Here is a 22,970-nt window from a genome sequence, read left to right as displayed (position 1 = left end):
AAGGCAGTTTGAACTAACCACTTCTCAGGTGGTCAGAATGGGATGTTACCATATTATGTGAATTAATTCTGTAATAACATCAGAAGTTTGTTTCATCCTTATTTGTCATCTGAAATAGGAGGCAAGTACCGTGGTCAGCAGACTTTCAAATATGATATGCAAGATTTGAAAGTGGTGATATCTATATAGTTTGATAGACATTGGTGACCACGCCACTATGTTTGATAATATTGGAGTTGAAAACTTGGTAGTTGTGAGCTACCAGCCCTTAAGAGTTTTTGTTTGGGCATATAGGTTTTTTGAAGGAGTGTGGTGGCAGGGGTGGGGGGGAGGTTCCTAAGACTGTCCGCAGGCTTGGTGTTTTGCTCAAAGGAAACAAATCAGAGAAAAGCAGAGAGAAAAAACTCATGATTATGATTTGTTACAGTGAAAAGATACAAATTAAAATCAGCAAAGGGAAAAGTGTGTGTAGGATGGAGGCCAGGTGTAAGATTTTAGTTGTCCTTTCCCGGTGGAATTGCATGGATAATGCTTCCTTCTACAAGCCACTTTGTATGACAACATATGCAAAGTGTTGTCAACCAGGAAAGCTTACCTGAGTCTTGATATCCAGGGTTTTCATCAGGGATCATTTACATAGGCAGGAAAGTACCCATATGACTATCTTTTTTTTTTTTTTTTTTAATTTTTTTTTTTTCAACGTTTATTTATTTTTGGGACAGAGAGAGACAGAGCATGAACGGGGTAGGGGCAGAGAGAGAGGGAGACACAGAATCGGAAACAGGCTCCAGGCTCTGAGCCATCAGCCCAGAGCCCGACGCGGGGCTCGAACTCACGGACCGCGAGATCGTGACCTGGCTGAAGTCGGACGCTTAACCGACTGCGCCACCCAGGCGCCCCCCCATATGACTATCTTAACTACTCAGTCTGCAGCTTCCCTTATCCCTCCTCTCCTCTGAGGTCCTACTGTGGCCCAGACCTCAGGCATACAAAAACAGAATTTACCATAATTTACATCATTGACATAAGTTACCTGGCCCAAGACCTCAGGTATACAAAGAGACTTACCAGGCAGAATATTCCAAGGGCTCAGAAGTTATTTCCCAGGAGTCTTCACAGGCAAGTCCTTTCTTTGGAATGTGCAAGGTTTGAGCCCCCAAGCTTGTTAGATTTTCCGTTTTACTGCACAAGGTGATTTGGATTTTGACAAAGGAGAGTGTCTCTAGTATAAATTCTTACAACAACAAAAGGGTAGGTGAAATAGGCCATAGCTCAATTTGCCTTAAATATCTAATGTTTTAAGACAAATGGCATGGATTTCTAACTGTCAAGGCAGAAATATGTTAGGGCTCACTGAGATGTAAGGAATCTAGCATTTAGGACCCTACAGTAACAGGTTTCTTAGTTGGAATCAACACTTACAGTTTACTGATTGCCTCCTATAAATTCACCTTGCTTGGTGAAATACATATATTATCTATTTTACTTATTTTTATTAAAATTTTTATTTGAATAGACACAGTGTTAAATTCGTTTCACATCTACAACATAGTGATTCAGCATCTCCATATGTTATGCTGTGCTCATCACAAGTGTAGCTACCTTCTGTTACCATACAATACTATTACAATATGTATTCCCTATGCTGTACCTTTTATTCCTGTGACTCCTTCATCCCATGATAGAAAACCTGTATCTCCTTCTTTCCTTCACCCATTTTGCACTTCCCTTCCTCCCTACCCTATCCCCTCTGGTAACCATCAGTTTGTTCTCTGTATTTATAGGTCTGATTCTGCTTTTTGTTTGTTTATTCATTTGTTTTTTTAGATTCCACATATAAGTGAAGCTATACAGTATTTGTCTTTTCCTTTCTGACTTGTTTCACTTAGCATAATACCCTCTAGGTCTATCCATTGTTGTTGAAAGTGGAAAATTTTCATCCTTTTTTATGGCTGTGTAATATTCTGTGTGTGTGTGTGTGTGTGTGTGTGTGTGTGTGTGTACTAAGTCTCCCTCTGAGAACTACTTGACATGTAGGGAACAAACCACTTTCAACGCATTGTAGAGCTTTGAAGTCAGTCATAACTTGAGTCAAGGTCCAGGAGAAAAGGGAGATAGACATATTCCATGCTACTTTCCCTTTTGAGGCATTTTCAAACTCTCAGGTTACTTTGGATAAGAGGATAGAAGCTGAACATTGTAGAAGAGATGAGCAAAAAGCAAGGACATTGAGTGGAGTTTTCAATAGTTTTTTGTTGTTGTTCTAGCCTTAGGTTTGCAGCTGGAATCCTTTGAAAGGGGGCACACCATAAGAGTGGGAACAAATCAGAGGTAGGCCAGTCTTCACAGTGTTTGAAACCCTGTCTCATGCCAGCTCAGTCCTTGATTGGATTTAGGTGATCTGCTCCTACTCTGACTGCTTTCTAGAAAAAAATTAAATCATCTCTGGAAGAAGGTAACATCATCTAGAGCCTCTATATTTATCCATACATATTTTCATGCAACCATTCACATAAAATGTGTAACATTAAATAAAGAATTACTAGGCACACACAAGACCGTCAGAGATAAATCAACAATAGAAATAGGTTATGCCTAGGCTATGCAGACTCTGAAGTTACATACAGGAGCTTTAAAATACTATAACCTATTCATGAAAATAGATGGCAAGGTGGAGAATTTGACTAGAGAACTGGAATCTGTAGAAAAGAACCAAGTAGAAATTCTAGAACTGAAAAATATAGTAACTAGGGCACTGCGTGGCTCAGTTCATGAAGCATCCGACTCGAGTTCAGCTCCGGTCATGATCTCTGAGTCATGAGATCGAGTCCTGAGTCAGGCTCCACACTCTCTTCCTTTCTTTCTCTGCCTCTCCCCTGCTCACATTCTCTCTCTTTAAGATATATATATATAGTAACTAAAATTAAGAACACAATAGATGGTTTTAACTGCCAGTTGGACACAGCTGAAAGAGGATTAGTCAACTAGAAGATAACATAGTAGAAAATATTCAGGACCATGGATTTGTCCTTTTGGTGTCATGACCAAACTAAGCTAAGGAACGGGTTTTTCAGTATCTCACCAAAAAAATATCCATTGTTTTAGAGCGTAAGGATAAAAAAAAAAAGCCCTTTTGAAGTGTAAGTACAATTTTTTGCTATTTTAATGTGTGTGGTTTTTATATTTTTGTTATAGGTTTTTAAAATAAGTATGTAAAAAGTAGTTGGTAAAATATAATATTGTCACAAATTTCTACTCGAAAGCCTCCCCTCAGCCTTTGAGCAAACAAAAATTATTCATATAGTATCTTATGGAGAATTCACATGTTCAGTGTACTCAGCTATGTAAATAGACCTTAGAATGAGAAAATAAGCAAAAATATTTAGATTCAAAATAGATACCCAGAGCTGGATGGTAAAATATGCATTTTAGCATAGGGGAGCTCTTACTTTTAGTTGGGCTAATGGTTATAATATGTTTGGTAATCTTGTGAAGTTGTTCATCCCAAGTAAGAAATAGTAAATTAGAAAATAAGTTACAGGTAAATTATTGAGGGATTTGTTTTGGCAGTAAATACCTTGTTTGATTTTATCTGAGACTCTGCTATGAATTATACCGTTGCTGTATGTACCACTAAGAAAAAAGAGGCTGTCAATTATGTCAATATCTTGACATCCTTTAATTATAGGATGCATCCTAATTTCAGAGATGTTAAAATGTGAAGGAAAAGGTAACTTAGTTTTAAATTTCAGTTGTGTCATTTATTGTTTGTTTGGCTTTGGTCAGAGAACTTCTTTGAACCTGAAATAAGTGAAAATAAGTAGTGTAGTCTAGTCTTTAGAGTTAGGAAGACTAAATGAATTAAGAGATATAAAAGTGTCAGGTATGGGATATGCATCTTATACTATTAATTTGTCTTTCATTACTTCCTTCTAAAACTTGGCATTGTTATGGTAACAGGAAGGGGTTCCTGACAGCTGACCAAGGCGGGGGGGGGGGGGGTGGGGGGGGTGGGGGTGGGGGCGGGGGGGGGCCGGAAACAGCAAAAATGTAAGATATTGGTTAAATAAGAACTTAAAAAAAATTCCTGTTGGAGCCATTTAATGAGGTTCCAATATCATTCTTTATCTCTTCCCACCCCACTCTACCCCACCTATTATGTACATACATACGTACATATGTATGTACGTATGTATGTATGTATGTATGTATGTAGGCTCCACACCCAGTATGGAGTCCAGTGTGGGGCTTGAACTCATGACCCTGAGATCAAGACCTGAGCTGAGGTCAAAAGTCAGATGCTTAACCAACTATGCCACCCAGGCGCCCCTGGCATCCCCCATTTATATATAAAGATATCACTGACTGTTTCCAATGTGGTGATTGATATTTATAATAATGGTACCTATGCATCAAAATCATCCTGATATTTTTATTTTATTTATTTTTAATTTTTTTTTTTAACATTTATTCATTTTTGAGAGAGAGCGAGAGCATGGCAGGTGGGGAGAGAGGGAGACACAGACTCTGAATTGATATTTTTATTATATTGGTTTTTAAAAAGCACATTTTAGGAAAATTTCTAATCCTCCTAAATTCATTTGTTATGCTTAAAACCTCTATCTTTATTTAGTTTTGTAGAATTCCTGCTCTTCTGATGGTGCTGCATAAATATAGCATTAATCAGAATGATTGGATCTTTTTTTTATTTTTATTTTTATTTTTATTTTTATTATTTTTTTTAACGTTTATTTATTTTGAGAGAGAGCACACGCAAGAGCAGGTGAGGGGCAGAGAGAATCCCAAGCAGGCCCCATGCTGCCAACACAGAGCCCAATGCAGGGCTTCAACTCACAAATGGTGATATCATGACCTGAGCGGAAGTTGAGAGTCAGACGCTTAATTGACTGAGCCACCCAGGTGCCCCAGAGTGAATGAATCCTTTTAAAGAAGGGGTTGGATAAAGAAGATGTGGTTTGTATATACAATGGAATACTACTTGGCAATGAGAAAGAATGAAATCTGGCCATTTGTAACAACATGGATGGAACTGGAGAGTATTATGCTAAGTGAAATAAGTCAGGCAGAGAAAGACAGATACCATATGTTTTTACTCATATGTGGATCCTGGGAAACTTAACAGAAGACCAGGGGGGAGGGGTAGGGGGAAATAAAAGTTACAGAGAGGGAAGGAGGCAAACCATAAGAGACTCTTAAATACTGAGAACAAACTGAGGGTTGATGGGGGTTGGGGGAGAGGGGAAAGTGGGTGATAGGCATTGAGGCACCTTTTGGGATGAGTGCTGGGTATTGTATGGAAACCAATTTGGCAATAAATTATATATATAAAAAAATAAGGGGTTGGACTTTGTGATGTTTGGTGGACATGAAAATTCCTTATTATCTTCCTAGTTTGAAGATTGCCAGTAAATTCTGAATGACATTTTCCTTGAGCTTTAAAATATTTTATAGCCTTAATTTTGTGTTCATTCTCTTCTGTTCTTTCAGGAATTTTCAAGTCACATTCAGTTGATAGGATGAAAAAATTCAAGAGAAGGCTATCCCTCACTCTTCGAGGAAGCCAAACTATTGATGAATCATTGTCTGAATTGGCGGAACAAATGACTATTGAAGAAAATAGCAGCAAGGATAATGGTAAATATTTGGGGGCTGGGGAGGAGAGGGAAGGAGAGATGCTTCCCCCTTTTAATTACTTTGCAAAGTGTAAGCTTTCTTTTCTGATAAGTTCCTGTTAGCTTCCTTTTGTTTATTTCTTTGTCTTGTTCTCTGGTTCTTAGGAAACAGAAGACAACATAACTTTTTCTTGCTTACTTACTGGAGCAGTGTTACTTACTCCACTAGTACTACTTGAAACCTCCTCCTGGTCTCTAACCCTCGTGGATTCTTCTGTCCCATTTATCTTTCCATTTTCCATTGGCTCTTAAATAAGAATACCTTATATAATATTGTCCTAGTTGTTAAATAACTATTTTTAAGTTAACCTAAGTTAATACAGCTTAAAAGTATATAGTAAGTTTGTGAAATTCCTGTTTGGGGCTTCATCATAGTTTTAGAACGTTATATATGCATATTGACTAGATGACACGGTTCATCACGTGAGTGAATTATATTTACTGCAGAATCTGTTCATAGTATTGAGAGCACCTGATAGGCATGTAACATTTCACATTTGGTAGTTCTTTTTACAATGTAAAGCAGTAGTTCACATATGGTGACATAAAATGAAAAGAGCTTGTTAAATTGAGCAGATTAAAATGTAAAATCCTGATGAAATTTACAGAGCAAGGTTACATATTCCAAAGTGAAACAGCCCTAGGGATGTCATAATAATATCCAGGAAGGGGTTACCGGAATGGCTGCCAGTATATCATGATGCACACATTCTATGACAAGCCTTTCTTTCCTGCGCCTAAAATTCTTCTGTTAGAGATTTGTGGCAGTGGGTGAACGCATGAATACCTCTGCCCCCTGAATGCAAGTGTCCTTGTTGTGAGAGAGGGAAAAGTATAAGGGAAAGGGCTCCGGACTTTAAGTTAAAAGTCATAGATTGGAATTTGGGATACACTAACACTTACTTACTAGTTAATATGACTCTGAGTAACTAATTGATCCTACTCAGGCTTTAGTTGATCAGGGTCATTATTTACTCAAGTTTATCTGGCTGATTGTAATATGAGAGAGAAGACATAGATGAATTCAGTAGAAAAATACATTTTTAAATCATAATTTGAATATAACTTCTGTGTAGGAGGGGGACACATCTTGCATTTGGGTCAAAACTCAAAGACAATTTTATAATGTCTTACTTTTTTTCTTCTTGCCAAAAGCAAAATCCTTAATTCCCTCAGACCCTCTTTGAATTTTTGGTGTTTTTTTGTTTTTTTTTTTTTAATTTTGTTTTCAACGTTTATTTATTTTTGGGACAGAGAGAGACAGAGCATGAACAGGGGAGGGGCAGAGAGAGAGGGAGACACAGAATCGGAAACAGGCTCCAGGCTCTGAGCCATCAGCCCAGAGCCCGACGCGGGGCTCGAACTCACAGACCGCGAGATCGTGACCTGGCTGAAGTCGGACGCTTAACCGACTGCGCCACCCAGGCGCCCCAAATTTTTGGTGTTTTAATTAAGCCCTGAGTATTTGTTCTTATGATTAAATAGTCTTGCAAGCACACTGTACATCTTGATAGGTTCTGGGTCAGGTTCTTAATGGGTATTTGACTATAAGACAAACCTCTCCTTAAAAAAAAGAAGGCACCTGGGTGGCTCAGTTGGTTGAGCATCTGACTCTTGATTTCAGCTCAGGTCATGATCCCACAGTGCGTGAGACTGAGCTCTGTGTCGGATTCTACGCTGACAGCGTGGAGTCTGCTTGGGATCCTCTCTGTCCCTCTTTCTTTGCCCTTCTCCCACTTGTGCTTTCTCTCTCAAAGTCAATAAACTTAAAAAAAAAAAAAAAAAAGAAGAATTTGGATCAAAGAAATGGACATCCTTCTTGGAGAGCTAATTAATATTTTAGATTATTTGCATATTTTCTGGAATATTTTAGTATTGTCCTAAAACATGCTTAATTTATAATGAGTGGTGAAATGGTGAAAAAATTTTTTCAAGTGGTATATATTATTTACTTTATTAAAACTTTATTATAATAGTGACTTTAACAAGGAGTAAAGAAGAGGAAATAGGATCTCTTACTGAGTTTTCTCTTCAGTTACTTGAAATAATACTTGAAGATGTTATAATAGACATGGATTTCTCTGGAGATGCAGAGATTGTTAGGAGTGTAGGCTGTTTCTGAGTTACAATCTGCTGTTGCTTACGCGCTTATGTGTATTGGCACATGGATTTCACCAATAGCTTTGACAAAGATTCTACACCTTTTTGGTTATTTATCAGTGCCTGTGAGCTGGTTCCAATATATTCTTTATGGAATTTATCTTAGAATATAAAAAGCTCCTAAGATAGGTGGCACACACAGTCCGCATCTGAATGTGGTTTAATGAATAAGAAATGGTAGACTGGTATTATTTAATTTTTAATAATTATAGATTCAAAGGAAGTTGCAAACATAGGACAGGGAGGTCTCTTGTGCCCTTCTCTCAGTTCCCTCCTTTGGTTACATCTTCCTTAACTATTGAACTTTATCAAACCTAGGAAATTAACACGGGAATAAAGTGTGAGTATAGTTTTGTGTCATTTTATCACATGTAGATTCATGTAACCACTGCTGCAATCAGGATAAAGAGGTATTCCAGTACCACAAGGAGATCCCTCTCATGCTACTTTACAGTTATTCCACTTCCTTACCTCCCACCATCTCTGATCTCTCAGAGTGGTATCTTTAAAATGTGAGTGAGATCATATTACTACCTGCTTCAAAGCTACCATAACCGATTTCAATGTCAGAATAAAATTTGAACTTTTGTAGTTACATACAAACCTGCTCATCTCTCTGCCCTCACTAAATAACAATTATGTACTACAGCTACACTTGCCTTCTTTGTGTTCTTCTAACAGAGTGTTTCTAAAGTTTGATCTCTGGGTCAGCAACAGTCAGCATCACCTGAGAATATGTTAGAGATGAAAATTTTTGGATTCCACATCAGAACTACTGAATCGGGAAGTCAGGGGCTAGGAGTTAGCAATCTTCTATTTTAACAAGTCTCTGAAGGTGATTCTGAAACATGCTAAAGTTTGAGGACCACTGTTCTAGCAAGTCAGATTCCTGCCACATGTTGACTTTTGCAGTGGTTTTACCCTTTGTCTGGAATATCTTTTAACTCACCATCACCTATCTTCCCAGGATTGGCTCATTTTTCCATTTATATCTGTGTCAAAAAGACTTCTATAGAGAGAACTTTACTCAGTGTCTAGTGTAAAATAGCCACTCCTTTATTTTCTGTTCTTTTTTAATCTTTTGCAAGTTGCCTATCATCTAATATTTTTCTTATTCATTAGTTTCTTGTTTCCCCTCCATAAGATCTTATAATCTTAGAGAGTAGTACCTTGTTTATTTTGTTCACCTGTTGATGCCCGGGACCTGGAATGGTAGGCACACAATAAAAGTCCCCTGAATAATTGAATGTTTTATGATCTCTTTTTTTTTAAGCTGTATTATTCCTCAAGACTGTAAAAGTTCTATTCCCCACAGCAACTTTTCTATAGGCAGATTATCAATGTATTTTATTATGATTCCAGATAAGAAACATGACCACCTTGGAAGAGAAAAGTTTTCTTTTGTGTTTTAGCTTGTATCCTACACTGTTTGACTATTTAATTTTTGCATTTGTATCAGATACCCCTCCCTATTCATTATGAAATCATTCATTATTATACTAGGTTTAAGTTAAGATCCCCCAAATCCTCGATCAGCCAGCTACTGCCAAGGAATGTACAGGCCATGGGACACTTTGGACAGATGTTATCCATTACTAGTTAGGTACTTTTCCTTTTTCCAGTCTGGTATTCTACCCAAATTAGATAACTTGGGCTTTGTCTGAGTCCCGAGGATCCTTTGGCCCCATCCTCCCTCTCCCATCTTATATGCAACCATTATCAGTAGAAGTGCAGGCCATGTGGGCTTTTGTTCTTGGTGTCTGATAAACCTTTACAGGTAGGAGAAATACTCACATCGGGAGATATTCTTACTCCTGATTATCAGCTACGAAAGAAGAGCTGGCTCCATTTTAGAGAAGATACTCAGAGAAGCCCCCTTCCTTTTAAAATTCCTTGACTACTACCAGTAAAAACATAATTCTAATACAAAAGACTACTTATGTGTCACAGAAGACTTCATTGTGTCCTTAACCTGTTTTAGAGCTCTTCTTTAGAGGTGGAAAGGAATCATGAGATTCCTTGTAAACATTACAAAACAGGATTTCTCCCATTTACAATTAAATAACTTTTTAAGTATTATATATTTTAAATGTTTCTGCTTATTTATAAGTGTGATTTCTTAAAAAAAAAACTCTTTATATTAAAAATCCCAAATTTTGGGTAAATTTCAGAGCCACTGATTTGATCTTTGCTTAAGTACTTCTGTTTTATTCATTAACTAACAAACCTTTTGAATGTCTAGCAAATAGGGATATAAATTCCCTCAGGCCAGGACCATGTATTTTTTACACACACGTGCGCGCACGCATGCGCGCACATATATATATGTATATATACATATATATGTAGCATTTGTAACCATAAGACATATATGAAGTTAGTAAATGTAGGAGCAGTTTGGAAACAAGCTTGGGATATATTAAAATAAGCAAATGGTTAAAAAAAATCTCTGGGCTATAATAGTAGTTCTGTGATTGCTAACCAATTTGGTTACATAAGAAATGGATACTGAAGTTATTCAACCAATTTCAAATAGTAAAGTATTTTCTATAAGTATTTTTCATAGAAATTATTTTAATTCTGGTACTTTGTTTAGATAGCCAAAGAATTCTTAAATGTTACTGATCTCATAAACCTTTTGTTTTCTGTTTTGCTTTCTCAATCCTTCTCATGTGATCCTGAATCTTGGGCTGGTAATGGAATGATTTTGGATACTGTGAACCACAGAGCCTATTGTGAAGAATGGCAGGCCTCCAACCTCTCACAGTATGCATTCCTTCCTCCACCAGTACACAGGATCCTTCAAGAAGCCCCCGTTGCGGAGACCACATAGTGTTATTGGAGGAAGCCTTGGATCCTTCATGGCAATGCCCAGAAATGGAAGCCGACTAGGTAATTTAACGGTCTTTTTTTTTTTTTTTTCCCCTAGAGGTCATGTACATAGCTAGATTATAGTTGTATGGAAATCAGCTTTTATTATCTGATTTTTCTTGTAAGATAAAAATCAAGTTGAAAATAACAGAGGTAGCAGAAAGATGGAAGGCTCTAGAGAGGTGATAGCACTGACACTACAGAGCAGTAACATTTGAAAACTTGTCCACCAGAAAGAAAACAAAACCCTTAAGAGATGGATGCAAGATTTCAAGGTGAACAGCAGCTTGCTTAATTTAGGGTCATACCACAGTAACTCCAGATTGTCACCATGCAATAGCCCGGTGTGGTAATTAGTATCCATGATTATCCCCTGAGTTCTCATTCTTAGGTCACTGTGTCATTGTAAGTATTCAGGAAAAATACATATCTACAAGTTTCTTTTTATCTCTCTGGTATTTTTTTTTTTTTTTAACATTTATTTATTTGAGAGAGAGAGAGCGAGCGAGCGAGCGTGAGCAGGGGAGGGCAGAGAGAGAGGGAGACTCAGAATCTGAAGCGGACTCCAGGCTCTGAGCCGTCAGCACAGAGCCTGATGTGGGGCTTAAACTCACAAACTGTGAGATCGTGACCTGAGCCAAAGTCGGAAGCTTAACCGACTGAGTCACCCAGGCATCCCATCTCTGGTCTCTTTTGATGGCATCTTACTATCATGCTTTGACTTTTTTAAGTAAAATAATTTTATAGTCTCATGGCATAATTATATTAACTGAAGTTTCTGAGGGTTTTATTTTGCTGCTTGCTTTATCTCCTTCCTTTGTCATGGTAGATTATTTCTTCATTTGTTTTGTTCATTTTGGGAGTATGTGCTTATCTCTCGTGGGGCTTTATCTAGGGGAGAAATGTATGAAGGTTTTATCCTCATAGGTGTAACCCTACAGAATGGTGTACTGGAGTAGGCTCACACTGGTTCATGAGAGATGATTGTTAAGTTTTCAGGAATTTTGCAAGCTGGTTGTTAAATATAGCCATTATTAAAATTGAAATTATATAAATCTGTAATTAAGTAAGCTAATTAAAAACAAAGGTAATGAATACTTGAAACTCATTATTTCCTAATTATTTTACTACACTTTACTATTACCTCTGCTTTGGGGGTTATTTCTGTTATATCTGTATAATCAAAATTTTATGTAATGGCATGTACATTTCTTCCCAACTACGTGCTCAGTGATGGTCATATTGTAACTTGAAGTTGGCCGTGGAGGGAGTGTTTACCCCACAGAAATTGGAGAACACTTCAGATCAGGATTTGATTTATAGTTTCGCTGTCTAGTCCAGGGATTGGCAAACTTTTCTGTAAAGGGCCAGATTATAAATTTTTTGGGTTTTATGGGCCACATGTTGTCTCTATTGCATATTCTTTTTCTTTTAAAATAACTCTTTAAAGATGCAGAAAGTATTTTTAGTTTAGGAGCCATATAAAAACATGTCACATTTGCTGATCTTTGGTCTGAATTTAAGAAAATGGTATTGAAAATGTTAGTAATGCAGATTAAACTTAAAAGTGTATTGTATCTGTAGCTGTTACAGTTGTAAGTGGCACAAAATTGAGCCATTTATTCTTTTAGTACTTGAAAACCATTACCTGATTCAGCAAAGAAGTGCTCATACACGTGACAAATGAATGAAACTTTGACATAATCCTTAATTATTTCACTTTTGTCTTACTAACGGAAATGAAAATGAACATGATAATCATGTTGGAACTACATTTGTTCGTTAATGACATGAGTAATTTCTTGGTTGAGTCAGATGGTACTCAAGTATTTATTCATAGTCTGAGATTAATATGCTCCTTTGTGGTCCTTGTACAGGAGAACAGATTTATTTAAGTCTGTCCTTTACTGAAGATGTACTACTTTGAGAGTCTTGTGCCTTTCTTTGGGAGGCTCTCACTTGCGCCTTGGACAGCCAGGGCTTCATCTTTTATCCTAGTGTGGTGGCTAAACCCATGCACCTTCTTACCAAGATCAGCAACCCCTCCTCAAGAGAGTGACAGAGTCCATTACGCATAACAGCTTTTGGCTCTTACCTCTCTGTCTTCGCTTCCTCAGTGTTGTGCCTATATTCTTGTAAACTCAGCTATACATTTTAAAATATTATTGCATTTTAATCAACATTTTCTTGAAGGAGGTAGATGTTCAGATTTTGCTGGAAGTTGAAGGCATGATTAAATCATCTTTAGCATTTTAAAAGTGTGACAGAAAAGAATACTTGGCCTCAGATGTGTCGGATACCATCAGGTTAGGAATCAGTTCCCAGTGCACTGACTTTTATTGCCAAGTTAATTTTTTGTTTAAATCTTGGTATGAAATTTCTCCAGAAATCTTTGTGTAATAAAAGTGTGTTCTTAAATTACATATCTATTAAAAATCATTATATTTGTAACTACTTACCAGTGTAAGAATTTTCTCAATAATGTGTTATCAGGACAAAAAACAAAAGTACAGGAATTCTGAGACTGATTTGATAAGATCCTTGACTTCAGTTTTTTGTTAAACAGTTCTCATTTTCTCAAGCAAATATTCATTAAAAATAAAAATTTATAGCTATAAAATACTATTTTTTTACATGTTGGTATTTTGTATAATCTTTCATTTGAAAGAAGAGGTGCAGTTATCTAGTCCATTCTTTGATTTTTAGTTAATAATCAATTTTAGATTATTTGTTGACTACTTTTTTTTTTTTTTTTTTAATGTTTTTACGTATTTATTTTGAGAGAGAGAGAGAGAGAGAGAACATGAACAGGGGAGGGGCAGAAAGAGGAGGAGAGAGAGAATCCCAAACAGGCTCTGGCTGTAGCACAGAGCTCAACATGGGGCTCGATCTCACAAACCATGGGATCATGACCTGAGCCGAAACCAAGAGTTGGAGGCTTAACCAACTGAGCCACCCAGGTGCTCCTGTTAAGTACTTTCTAAATATCAGACACTTTTTTTCAGTTGGGGAATACTAAAGTGAATAAGCTAAATCGTGCCTCCAATGATCTCATAAGTTGGTATCAAATCCCATGAAACAAAAAAAATGCTTTTCAGTGCAATGGGAGCAGTAGGTGTGGGTACAGTAGTCATCTGTGTCTGAGAGTAGAAGAGATTTCACTGAGTAATGACAAATGAGCATAGTTTTGAAGAATGAGCTCACCAAATTGGTAAATTGGGGAAAGCCATCTCTTATGGATACAACAGTGGGGTGGGGAGTATGTTAAAGCACTCTAGCATGAAACAACCTACTTGTGGGGGCAATGACTAATTCTGTAAAGAGAACCAGTGGTAAGAGATCTGTTTGCGATCTAGTATATGTTTCTGGTGGGCAACTCTTGCTATATGAATTACAGGATGATTGACAAATGCAAATATAGAGCAAGTATATAAGTATACAAATTTGTTTTCAGTATACCCAGATAGAATTAATCTTCCTCCTCTCTCATTTAACTTATCCTTAAAAAAAACAAAAAACCAAAACCATAACCCACTTGTATGGTAATTTAAATATGTTTTTTACTTCAAACAGATTTTTGGTGGTCACAGGCTTATTTCTGCAGTTAAATAGATATTCAATGAATAATTTTTGAATTGTTCTTTTATTTTTTAACACTAGAGAGGGAAAGCTGCATTAGTGGCTTTGAAAACTTTTTTTTTTTTTTAAGAATATTCAAAGAAGTTGTCATTTGTCTGTAGACCCAATGACACATTATCTAATGGAAAAGTACTAAACTAAATAAAAGGCAAAAGACTAGGTTTCTATTTTAGCTCTGCCTCTAAGCTGTGTAACCTTTGAAAATCATTTAACCTTTCAAAGTCTCAGTTTCCAGATCTGGAAAATCAGAGAACTAAGAAATCCTCAAGTGTTATTTCCAGCCTATAATTTTATTATTCAGCTCTTGTTAATAACTTGAATGTTAATTTTTTCCATAGTTTTTCATAATCTCAGAGTGTGAAAGCATTTCTCACTACTGTTTCAAGACATCTGAATTATATTTTGATCTGTTAGCTATATACCTAGAACACCCAGAATGTAAGACTTCTTATGCTATTATTTTTATGTCTTGGCTGTCTGTATCTCAGTTGTAGTGATAATAAATTATGTGATATATAGTAGGGTATAATACATCTCTCCCAAGATAAGTGATGTTTCATTTTCTGATACAGATATTGTGCATGAAAATCTAAAAATGGGATCAGATGGTGAGAGTGACCAAGCTTCTGGGACATCATCTGATGAAGTACAGTCACCTACGGGTGTTTGTCTTAGAAATCGTATACATAGACGGATCTCAATGGAGGTAACCATTTAAAAAAATTAAAATGTACCTGCATATGTGTGTTTGTGTATATAAATACACATATATATCAAACAGAGTAAATGCCCATTTGAAAATTTTCATGAAGGCAAATGACATTGTAAGAAAATTTAGTATGGTCTTGTGAATATTTCCTTTTTTCCAATTATCTACTATGCCAAGGCAAGTATACATTAATTATATTTAACATTCTGCAAAACATATGTAAGGGTCTGTTGTAGTGGAAATGTGAATTTTCAAAAATACTGGAAATTCAGAATGAGACTTTAGCAAAGTTTTCTTTTTAGAAAATAGGATTTTAATTATATTTTTGAGGTTCATCTGGATACTTAATACTTCATATTTTATTTCAGATTTCAAAATGTATACATAAAATAAGCATCAGCTTTTTTTGTTTTGTTTTGTTTTTGTTTTTGTTTTTTTGCTTTATATTGTAAATATGGTTATCCTTTCCTTTATGGCTTATGATACCTACTATTGTAGAACATATAAGTTATTTCCCCATGTAAAAGAATTAATAGTTTATATATAACCTTGAGATTGGAAGTTGATTGTGAATGTTCTTATTTTGGTATATACTATAGATTAAAATAGTTTTCTCCAAAAAAATTGAACATGTTTTGAATTAAGAATATTGGGGTTTTGGTGCTTTTGAGTTGACATTACAATGCTTAGGGTCTCTGTCCCATTGGTTGATTGCATTTTCATTGATAAAAGGTTGTTTCTAAAGCAGTTAAGTAAAACAGTATCCGTTTTCTAAATGATAAATTAATATTTTTAACTCTTGAGATCACCTTGATATCTGTTCATATCACTGTATAAATTATATCACAATAATAATGAAAATATTTTCATCATATATATGGTTTTATCATATGTTTAAAGTTTATTTACTATTAAGATCTATCGTCTGGACTTTCTAACTCTTTTATTGAGCTGTGTTTATTTCCCCCCCAAAAGTGACCCACTCTTGATGATATTCTTACTTTCATATATTTTAATAGCTGAAGAAAGACTTCTTTCTTAACATCCTCCACATCTTGCACATCATTATATATTATTAATCAGGATGTTTTTGGATGTTACTTTCTGTGTATTCTTCTATATAAATTTTAAATATATTTTTTTAATGTTTATTTTGAGAGCGAGAATGCACACATGTGCATGGGCAGGAGTGAGGGGCAGAAAGAGAGGGAGAGAGAATCCCAAATAGGCTCCAAACTGTCAGCCCAGAGCCTGATGCGGGGCTTGATCCCACGACTTTGAGATCATGCATGACCTGAGCCAAAATCAAGAGTCAGATGCTTAGTGACTAAGCCACCCAGGGCCCCCTTAAATATCGTGTTCTGATAATAATGTTATTGTGATTTGTTTGGGATTATGTAAAACTAACAAACCATTATCTTTTAATTATTTAGTATTACCGTTTGGTAACATGGTATATATTTCAATACTTGATATCTCTCAGTAAATATTTACATAGTTCTTATACATCTCACTTTTGTTTTTTGGTTTGGTTACTATCATGAATAGTAGAGGTTTTTTTACATGTTTGTTTATTATTGAGAGAGAGCAGGGGAGGGGCAGAGAGAGAGGGAGACAGAGCAGTGGGCTCTGTGCTGAGAGTGGAGAGCCGATGCAGGGCTCGGACTCAAGAGCTGTGAGATCATGACCTGAGCCGAAGTTGGACACTTAACTGGCTGAGCCACCCAGGCACCCCAGGGATTTATTTTTTATAGGATTTATGGTTTTTGGTATGATAATGTAGGAAAGATTCCCTTTTGATTTCTCAGTTCACATTTTGTAATTAAATGGAATAGATGGTGCCCGGGTGGCTCAGTCTGTTAAGTGTCCAACTTTGGCTCAGGTCATGATCTCACGGTTCATGGGTTAAAGCCCTGTGTCGGGCTCTGTGCTGACAGCTGGAGCCTGCTTCAGATTCTGTGTCTCCTCTCTCTCTGCTCCTCACCCACTCAAGCTCTGTCTCTCTCAGAAATAAAAAATAAACATCAAAAAATTAACAACAGCAAAAAAGGAATAGAAGTGCCTTTTTTTAAAACCCACCCTTTATCCCACCTAACTGTGGTGAGTTTTACATATATATATATATATATATATATATATATATATATATATATATATATATATAGCTACTCTAATCTTTATTATTTCCTGCCTTCTACTAGGTTTGGACATTGTTTTTCTTTTTCTAGCTTCTTTAGGTATATAAAGTTAAGTTGTTTATTTGAGATTTTTCTTGCTTTTTATTTATTTCCATTGACATAGCATTAATAAAAGATTTCAGTTGTCTCGCTGTGCTTGTGCACAAAACTTTATCTACTTGGTTGTTACTTAAACCAGTCACATTTTGTGGTAGTCTTTTCCTCTTCCTACAAAGTACAAATCATGTCTAAGAAAATTCCATGTGAAATATACCAACAAAAGGACTCAGAAATAACGGAGTTGCAGAGTACCATTTCTGTAGAACTCTGTTGTATACTTCTGCTTACAGTAAATATATTTGCATTCAGATATTATATATAATCAACATGGGTAACTTTGAAACTATAATAAAACTTGACAATTACTTATTAATAAACAGTACAGTAGAGCCTATGAATTCAAAAGTAAAATGCCCTTGTCTCTTCTATTTGTGATTACAAATACCTTTTTTCCCTTTTTTTCTTTTTAAAGGATTTAAATAAACGGTTATCATTGCCTGCAGATATCAGAATACCTGATGGGTATCTTGAAAAGTTGCAGATAAACAGTCCACCATTTGATCAACCAATGAGCCGAAGGTCTCGTAGAGCTTCTTTAGTAAGTTTTCAGTCTCCTATACCTATGCTATCCAGTCTCCTTGTTTGATTTTCTGGGTGTAAACACTTTATATTAATTTTTATATTGCTTTTTGAATAACTAAATTTTATTACATTGCCTTTTGGATTTTATCTTTTTCCAATTCTTTAAGGGTTTAAAGATGCATATTGGAATACAATTTAAGCTATATTCTGTTTTATTTTTAGAAATTTTTTTGATATATGCTAGATGTACAGAATATGTATTATAGAATATGTATTATAGAAATATATATTAATATATACTAGATATACAGAAAAGTACATAAACCATAATTATATACCTCAATGTATTTTGCAAAGTTAACATACCTATGTAACCAGTACCTAGATCAATAAAATTCCAAAAATCACAGAAACCCTATCCTGCCACTTCTCTGTTCACTTTCTACTCCTACTTCCTCAACTGTAGCCACATCCCTGCCTTCTAATGCCAAAGATTAGGTTTACCCATGTTTCCCCATATTATGCTCATAGTATGTTTTAATATCTCGAAAGACTTTTTTTAAATCCTCATTTATGTACACATTCTTCTAAAATGCTTTTAGTTCTGGTTATTCATATTAAGTTACGTTTTATACAAATGTATAAAAATGTATGCAAGTTTACATATATTTTACAATCCACATGGAAGTATACAGTATGTATTTGTTTTTTGATTGGGCTCTTTTGCTCAATGTTCTCGTGTATTTATCTAGTTTGTGTGCATAGTTCATTTGTTCTTTTTGTTTCATGGCATTCCATTGTATACTATACTTTATCTAGTCTCCTGTTGATAGACATTTAAACATTTGGGTTGTTTTTTAGTTCTAGGTTATTACCAAATAGTGGTTCTGTTATCACTCTTGTACCTGTATTTTGGTTAATACATGTAGTCATTTCTGTTGGGTACATACTTAGGAGTGGAACTTTTGGAACTGATTGTATGCATATGTTTAGCTATTTTTTTTTTAAGTTTACTTATTTTTGAGAGAGAACACAAGCAAGGGAGGGCAGAGAGGGGGTGGGGGGAGAGGGAGAATCCCAAGCAGGCTCTGCACTGACAGTGTGGAGCCTGACGCAGGGCTCAATCCCACAAACCTTATAAGGTCACAACCCAAGCTGAAATCAAGAGTCGGATGCTCAACCGACTGAGCCACCCAGGCACCCCCTTCCTAAATACTGTCAAAAGGCTTTCCAAAGTGTTTGTACCAATTTACACTGCCATCAGTATTTGATAGTTTTGTTTGTTCACTTTAGCCAAGTTTTGATACTCTTTTTAAAAAAATGTTTACTTTTCTGGTCATTGTGTAGTCATTGTGATTTTATTTTGCATTTCTCTGATGACTAAGCTGCACACCTTTTTAATGTTTATTGGGCATTTATATATGATATATGCCTTCCTTTGTGATTTGACTGCTGAAGTCTGTCGTCTCCTTTCTTTTGGGTTTTCTGCCTTTTTAAAAATTGATTTATATAAATTCTTTAGACATTCTTTATCAAGAACCTTTATGAGTTATATGTCTTGCAAATATCTTCCAGCATGTAGCAGTTGACCCTTGCAATAGCCACTGCTCATTGACAGTTCAGCTTTCCCTGTTGCAGTGTCACCTTTGACACAGTTTAGGTGATTGTATATGTAAGGACCTCTTTTGAATAGTTATAGTCCTATAGTAGAGGTATGTATAAAGTGCTGTAGGATAAAAAGAAGAGATAGTAAAATGACTTTGCATTTTATAGGCTTAAAAGGAGATCATACTTGAGCGGCTTCAAAAGCATGGGTAGGAATTTGTCAGGTTGACTTGGTTGGTAGAAGGATATTTTTGTTTTTTTTGGGGGGGGGTTGTTTGTTTATTTTGAAAAAAAAGACAGTGAGGCGGGGGGAGGGTCAGAGAGAGAGAGAGAATCCCAAGCAGGCTCTGCACCATCAGTGCAGAGCCTGATGCAGGGCTCAATTTCATGTAGTGTGTGTGAGATCATGACCTGAGCTAAAATCAAGAGTCGGACGCTTAACAGACTAGGCCACCCAAGCACCCCGGTAGAAGAGTGTTTTAAGCAGAGGAAACTTGATGTACTAAAACCCACAAATATGAATGTAGGTATGTTGGGAAGTTATAACTAATATGAAGGGTATATGTGGAATAATATTAAAGAATAGGGCTTGAAAGGATAGGATAAATCCAGACTGTAAAAAGCTTTGGCTATCAGGCCAAATAAGGAGTCTGAACTTCATTCATCTCATGTGATGGACCTCAGTGGTAGTGATTTAAACAAGGGCTGACATGATCACATTTTTGTTTCTTAAAGTGGCTTCAGGAAAAGTGTAAACGAAGTGGAAGGAGAGAAAGACTAGAGGCAGGATGATGAATTAGGAATTTATTCAAAATTAGGGATGATGTGGCAGTCCTGTGGAAATGGGAAATAGAACCCAGATCTTAGGGACCACGTAGAGAGATAAAATAGGAGCTCTGGTACTCAGTTGAACTTTGTGTTTGAAGAAGGGGCAGTTGAAGATTCCTAGGTACTAGCAGTTCTCCTTTTTATATTTTATATCATGGAATTTTTTTTATACACCAAAAATTTCTCTTTTGGTTACATATTCTAAAGAATAAAATTAGTCTACATATAATATGAACGTATTGTTATTTGACATTCATTCATCGATGCATAATAAAAGTATAGTGCCAACTTGATTTTGGTATAGGTTTATGATCATAGTTTTGTATCACTGCCTAAGACGTTTTTATTTAAATACCTTTGCCATTTGGTTGCCTAGTTGAAAATGTTCTTTGGCTATCAATTTTTATCAATGATTAGTACTTAGGATACATTTTGGAGTTATTGAATATTCACATTTAGACTAAAGATATGATCTAATCACAACATAATTCTTAAAGCTATTCTTTAAGAGCTATCTTTTTCAGTATACGTGAAATTATAGAAAACAGTGCCCTCTAATGAATGTTAAGTGATGGAATTTTTATTATGGTTGAGTGTTCCTACTCATCTTCCTTGGTTTTTGATCTAAAATGGCTTATAGATTTCAGTAAATCATACCAGCTCTATTTGGTTTCTACTAATGCAGTCTTTTCATTATTCATCTACTTTGCTAAAGCATGATTTATTTTGAAGTATATTAGAAAATTATTCTTCAGTACCCTAGGTTTATGTATGAAAGGGAAGGGTTAGGGAATGGATGGAAAGGAGATGGGAAAAGAAGCTATTCTTCACATGTGTTAGAGCTCATGTTTCCATGGATAATATACTCGTTAAAAAATATATTTTCAAGATAAAATATAAAATTTTAACCTTATCTTTCTAAAAGTACAAAACTTTTTCTCATATTCAATAGCAATGTATAACAAATAGAGTAGTAAAAATAACATAAATCCTTGTTTGAGTAGGAATTAAGGAGCAAATCACAATTCATTTCTGAAGAAAGACATACAATAGGGCTAATTGGTTCTTCTTTAAATTCATGATCATCAGTCTCAAATGAACCCTCAGTATTGCTTGGCTGCTCTATACTGCCTTTCTCTGGTTTACTCTTCCCCTGTCACTCTACGCCGATGATTTCAAAGAAGAGAGAAGCTGTTTATCAGAAACCTCCTCATTTTTTGAATAACAAGTGTGCAAATCTGTCTGCACCTCTACTCATTCTATTCTTTCCTTCTTTTAATATAGAGGAGTTTTCCTTCCTATCTCATCTGCTCGGAATGCTTTAAAATATTTGTAATTGTTGAGGCCCCTGGGTGGCTCACTTGGTTGAGCATATATATGACTATTGATTTTGGCTCAGGTCATGATCCCAAGGGTTGTGAGATTGAGCCCTGTGCCGGGCTCTGTGTGGAGCATGGAGTCGGCTTGATATTTTTTCTCAATCTCTCTCTCTCTGTCTCTCTCTGTCTCTCTCTCTCTCTCTCTCTGTCTCTCTCTCTGTCTCTCCCTCTCTCTTTCTCTCCCTCCCTCTCTCCCTCCCTCTCTCCCTCCCTCTCTCTCCCTGCCCTCCCCACTGCTCGTCCTCTCTTTCTCAAAAAAATAAAATTATCATCTCTATACACACATATATTCAGTCTCCCTCTCTTAACTGAATTCTTTCTATTTTTATTTTAGAGTGGTTTTAGACTTATAGAAAAATTTAAAAGGTAATCTAAAGAGTTCCCATATACCACATACCTAGTTACCACTATTATTAACATTTTACATTACTGTAGTGTGTTTGTCACAACCAAGGAAACCAACATTTGGTACATTACTATTAACTCCACACTTTTTTCATATTTCCCCAGTTTTCAGCTAATGTCCTTTCTTTGTCCCTGTTTCCTATCTAGGACACCACATTACATTTAGTTGTCATATCTCATATTAAGGGTATTGGTTATTGGATTGGTGAAGTGTTACTTAATACTCATTTATGGTTGATTAGAAATGGATGTTCTAACTCATCATATTTTGTTAAACATTAGATTAGTGGAAATCCCATATGCCAATAGTCATGATGCATTAGAGCATTGATGTACTTAGAATGATGGCATGCCCAGTGGAAAGTTGTGAGACTGTTATGTGCAGTTTTAGTAGATTGAAAGTCTGTATATGAAAATTTGCCTCATTATATTGAAATTGTAGGTTTTACACATTTACAGAATCTGCTTGTTCCTAACAATGAGTTGGATTCCTCATTCATGGCTTTAGCAATATGTAGCTTATGTAGTCCTTTCTTTTTTATTTCTAATAATAGGTGAGGAAATAGGGTATCAAGTCCTGATGTCTCTCAGAAATAATAAGTATATTATGGAGTGTGAAAGTTAGGCTCAAAATCCACTCAAAATTTAACTTACCATTGGCATATTATATACACAATTAAGATACTATCCATACTGATGGTAACAGCAATTTTTGTAAGAAAACTACCAAATAGAATAGAGGTTCACAATCCCTTTTCTGCCCCCCATATTTCTATCAGTAACATCAACTCCATAATTGTTACAGGGAAGGAAATGGGTGTTTGAAAAAATCTCCCTTTGTCCCCAGTGTTTCTTATATATG

At 35.8% G+C, this 22,970-nt stretch overlaps 1 protein-coding gene across 6 annotated transcripts in view; it reads left to right on the top strand.

The window, feature by feature from the left end:
* The window catches only part of CDK17 (cyclin dependent kinase 17), a 110,709-nt gene that overhangs the window by 66,817 nt on the left and 20,922 nt on the right, over nt 1–22,970 (top strand). For all 6 annotated transcript variants that reach the window (XM_045464666.1, XM_045464663.1, XM_045464664.1 and 3 more), the window contains 4 exons: nt 5,509–5,655; nt 10,581–10,745; nt 14,936–15,069; nt 17,782–17,907. In XM_045464666.1, coding sequence (XP_045320622.1) covers nt 5,538–5,655; nt 10,581–10,745; nt 14,936–15,069; nt 17,782–17,907 — 543 coding nt within the window. In that variant the 5' untranslated portion in view covers nt 5,509–5,537. Of the gene's footprint in view, nt 1–5,508; nt 5,656–10,580; nt 10,746–14,935; nt 15,070–17,781; nt 17,908–22,970 lie in introns of those variants that run through there.

This window comes from Leopardus geoffroyi, chromosome B4 (genome assembly GCF_018350155.1).
Source record: "Leopardus geoffroyi isolate Oge1 chromosome B4, O.geoffroyi_Oge1_pat1.0, whole genome shotgun sequence".
In the NCBI taxonomy this organism is placed as follows: domain Eukaryota; kingdom Metazoa; phylum Chordata; class Mammalia; order Carnivora; family Felidae; genus Leopardus; species Leopardus geoffroyi.
The sequence above is the reverse complement of the archived record's forward strand: the minus strand, read 5'-3'. Positions and strand labels throughout refer to the sequence as shown.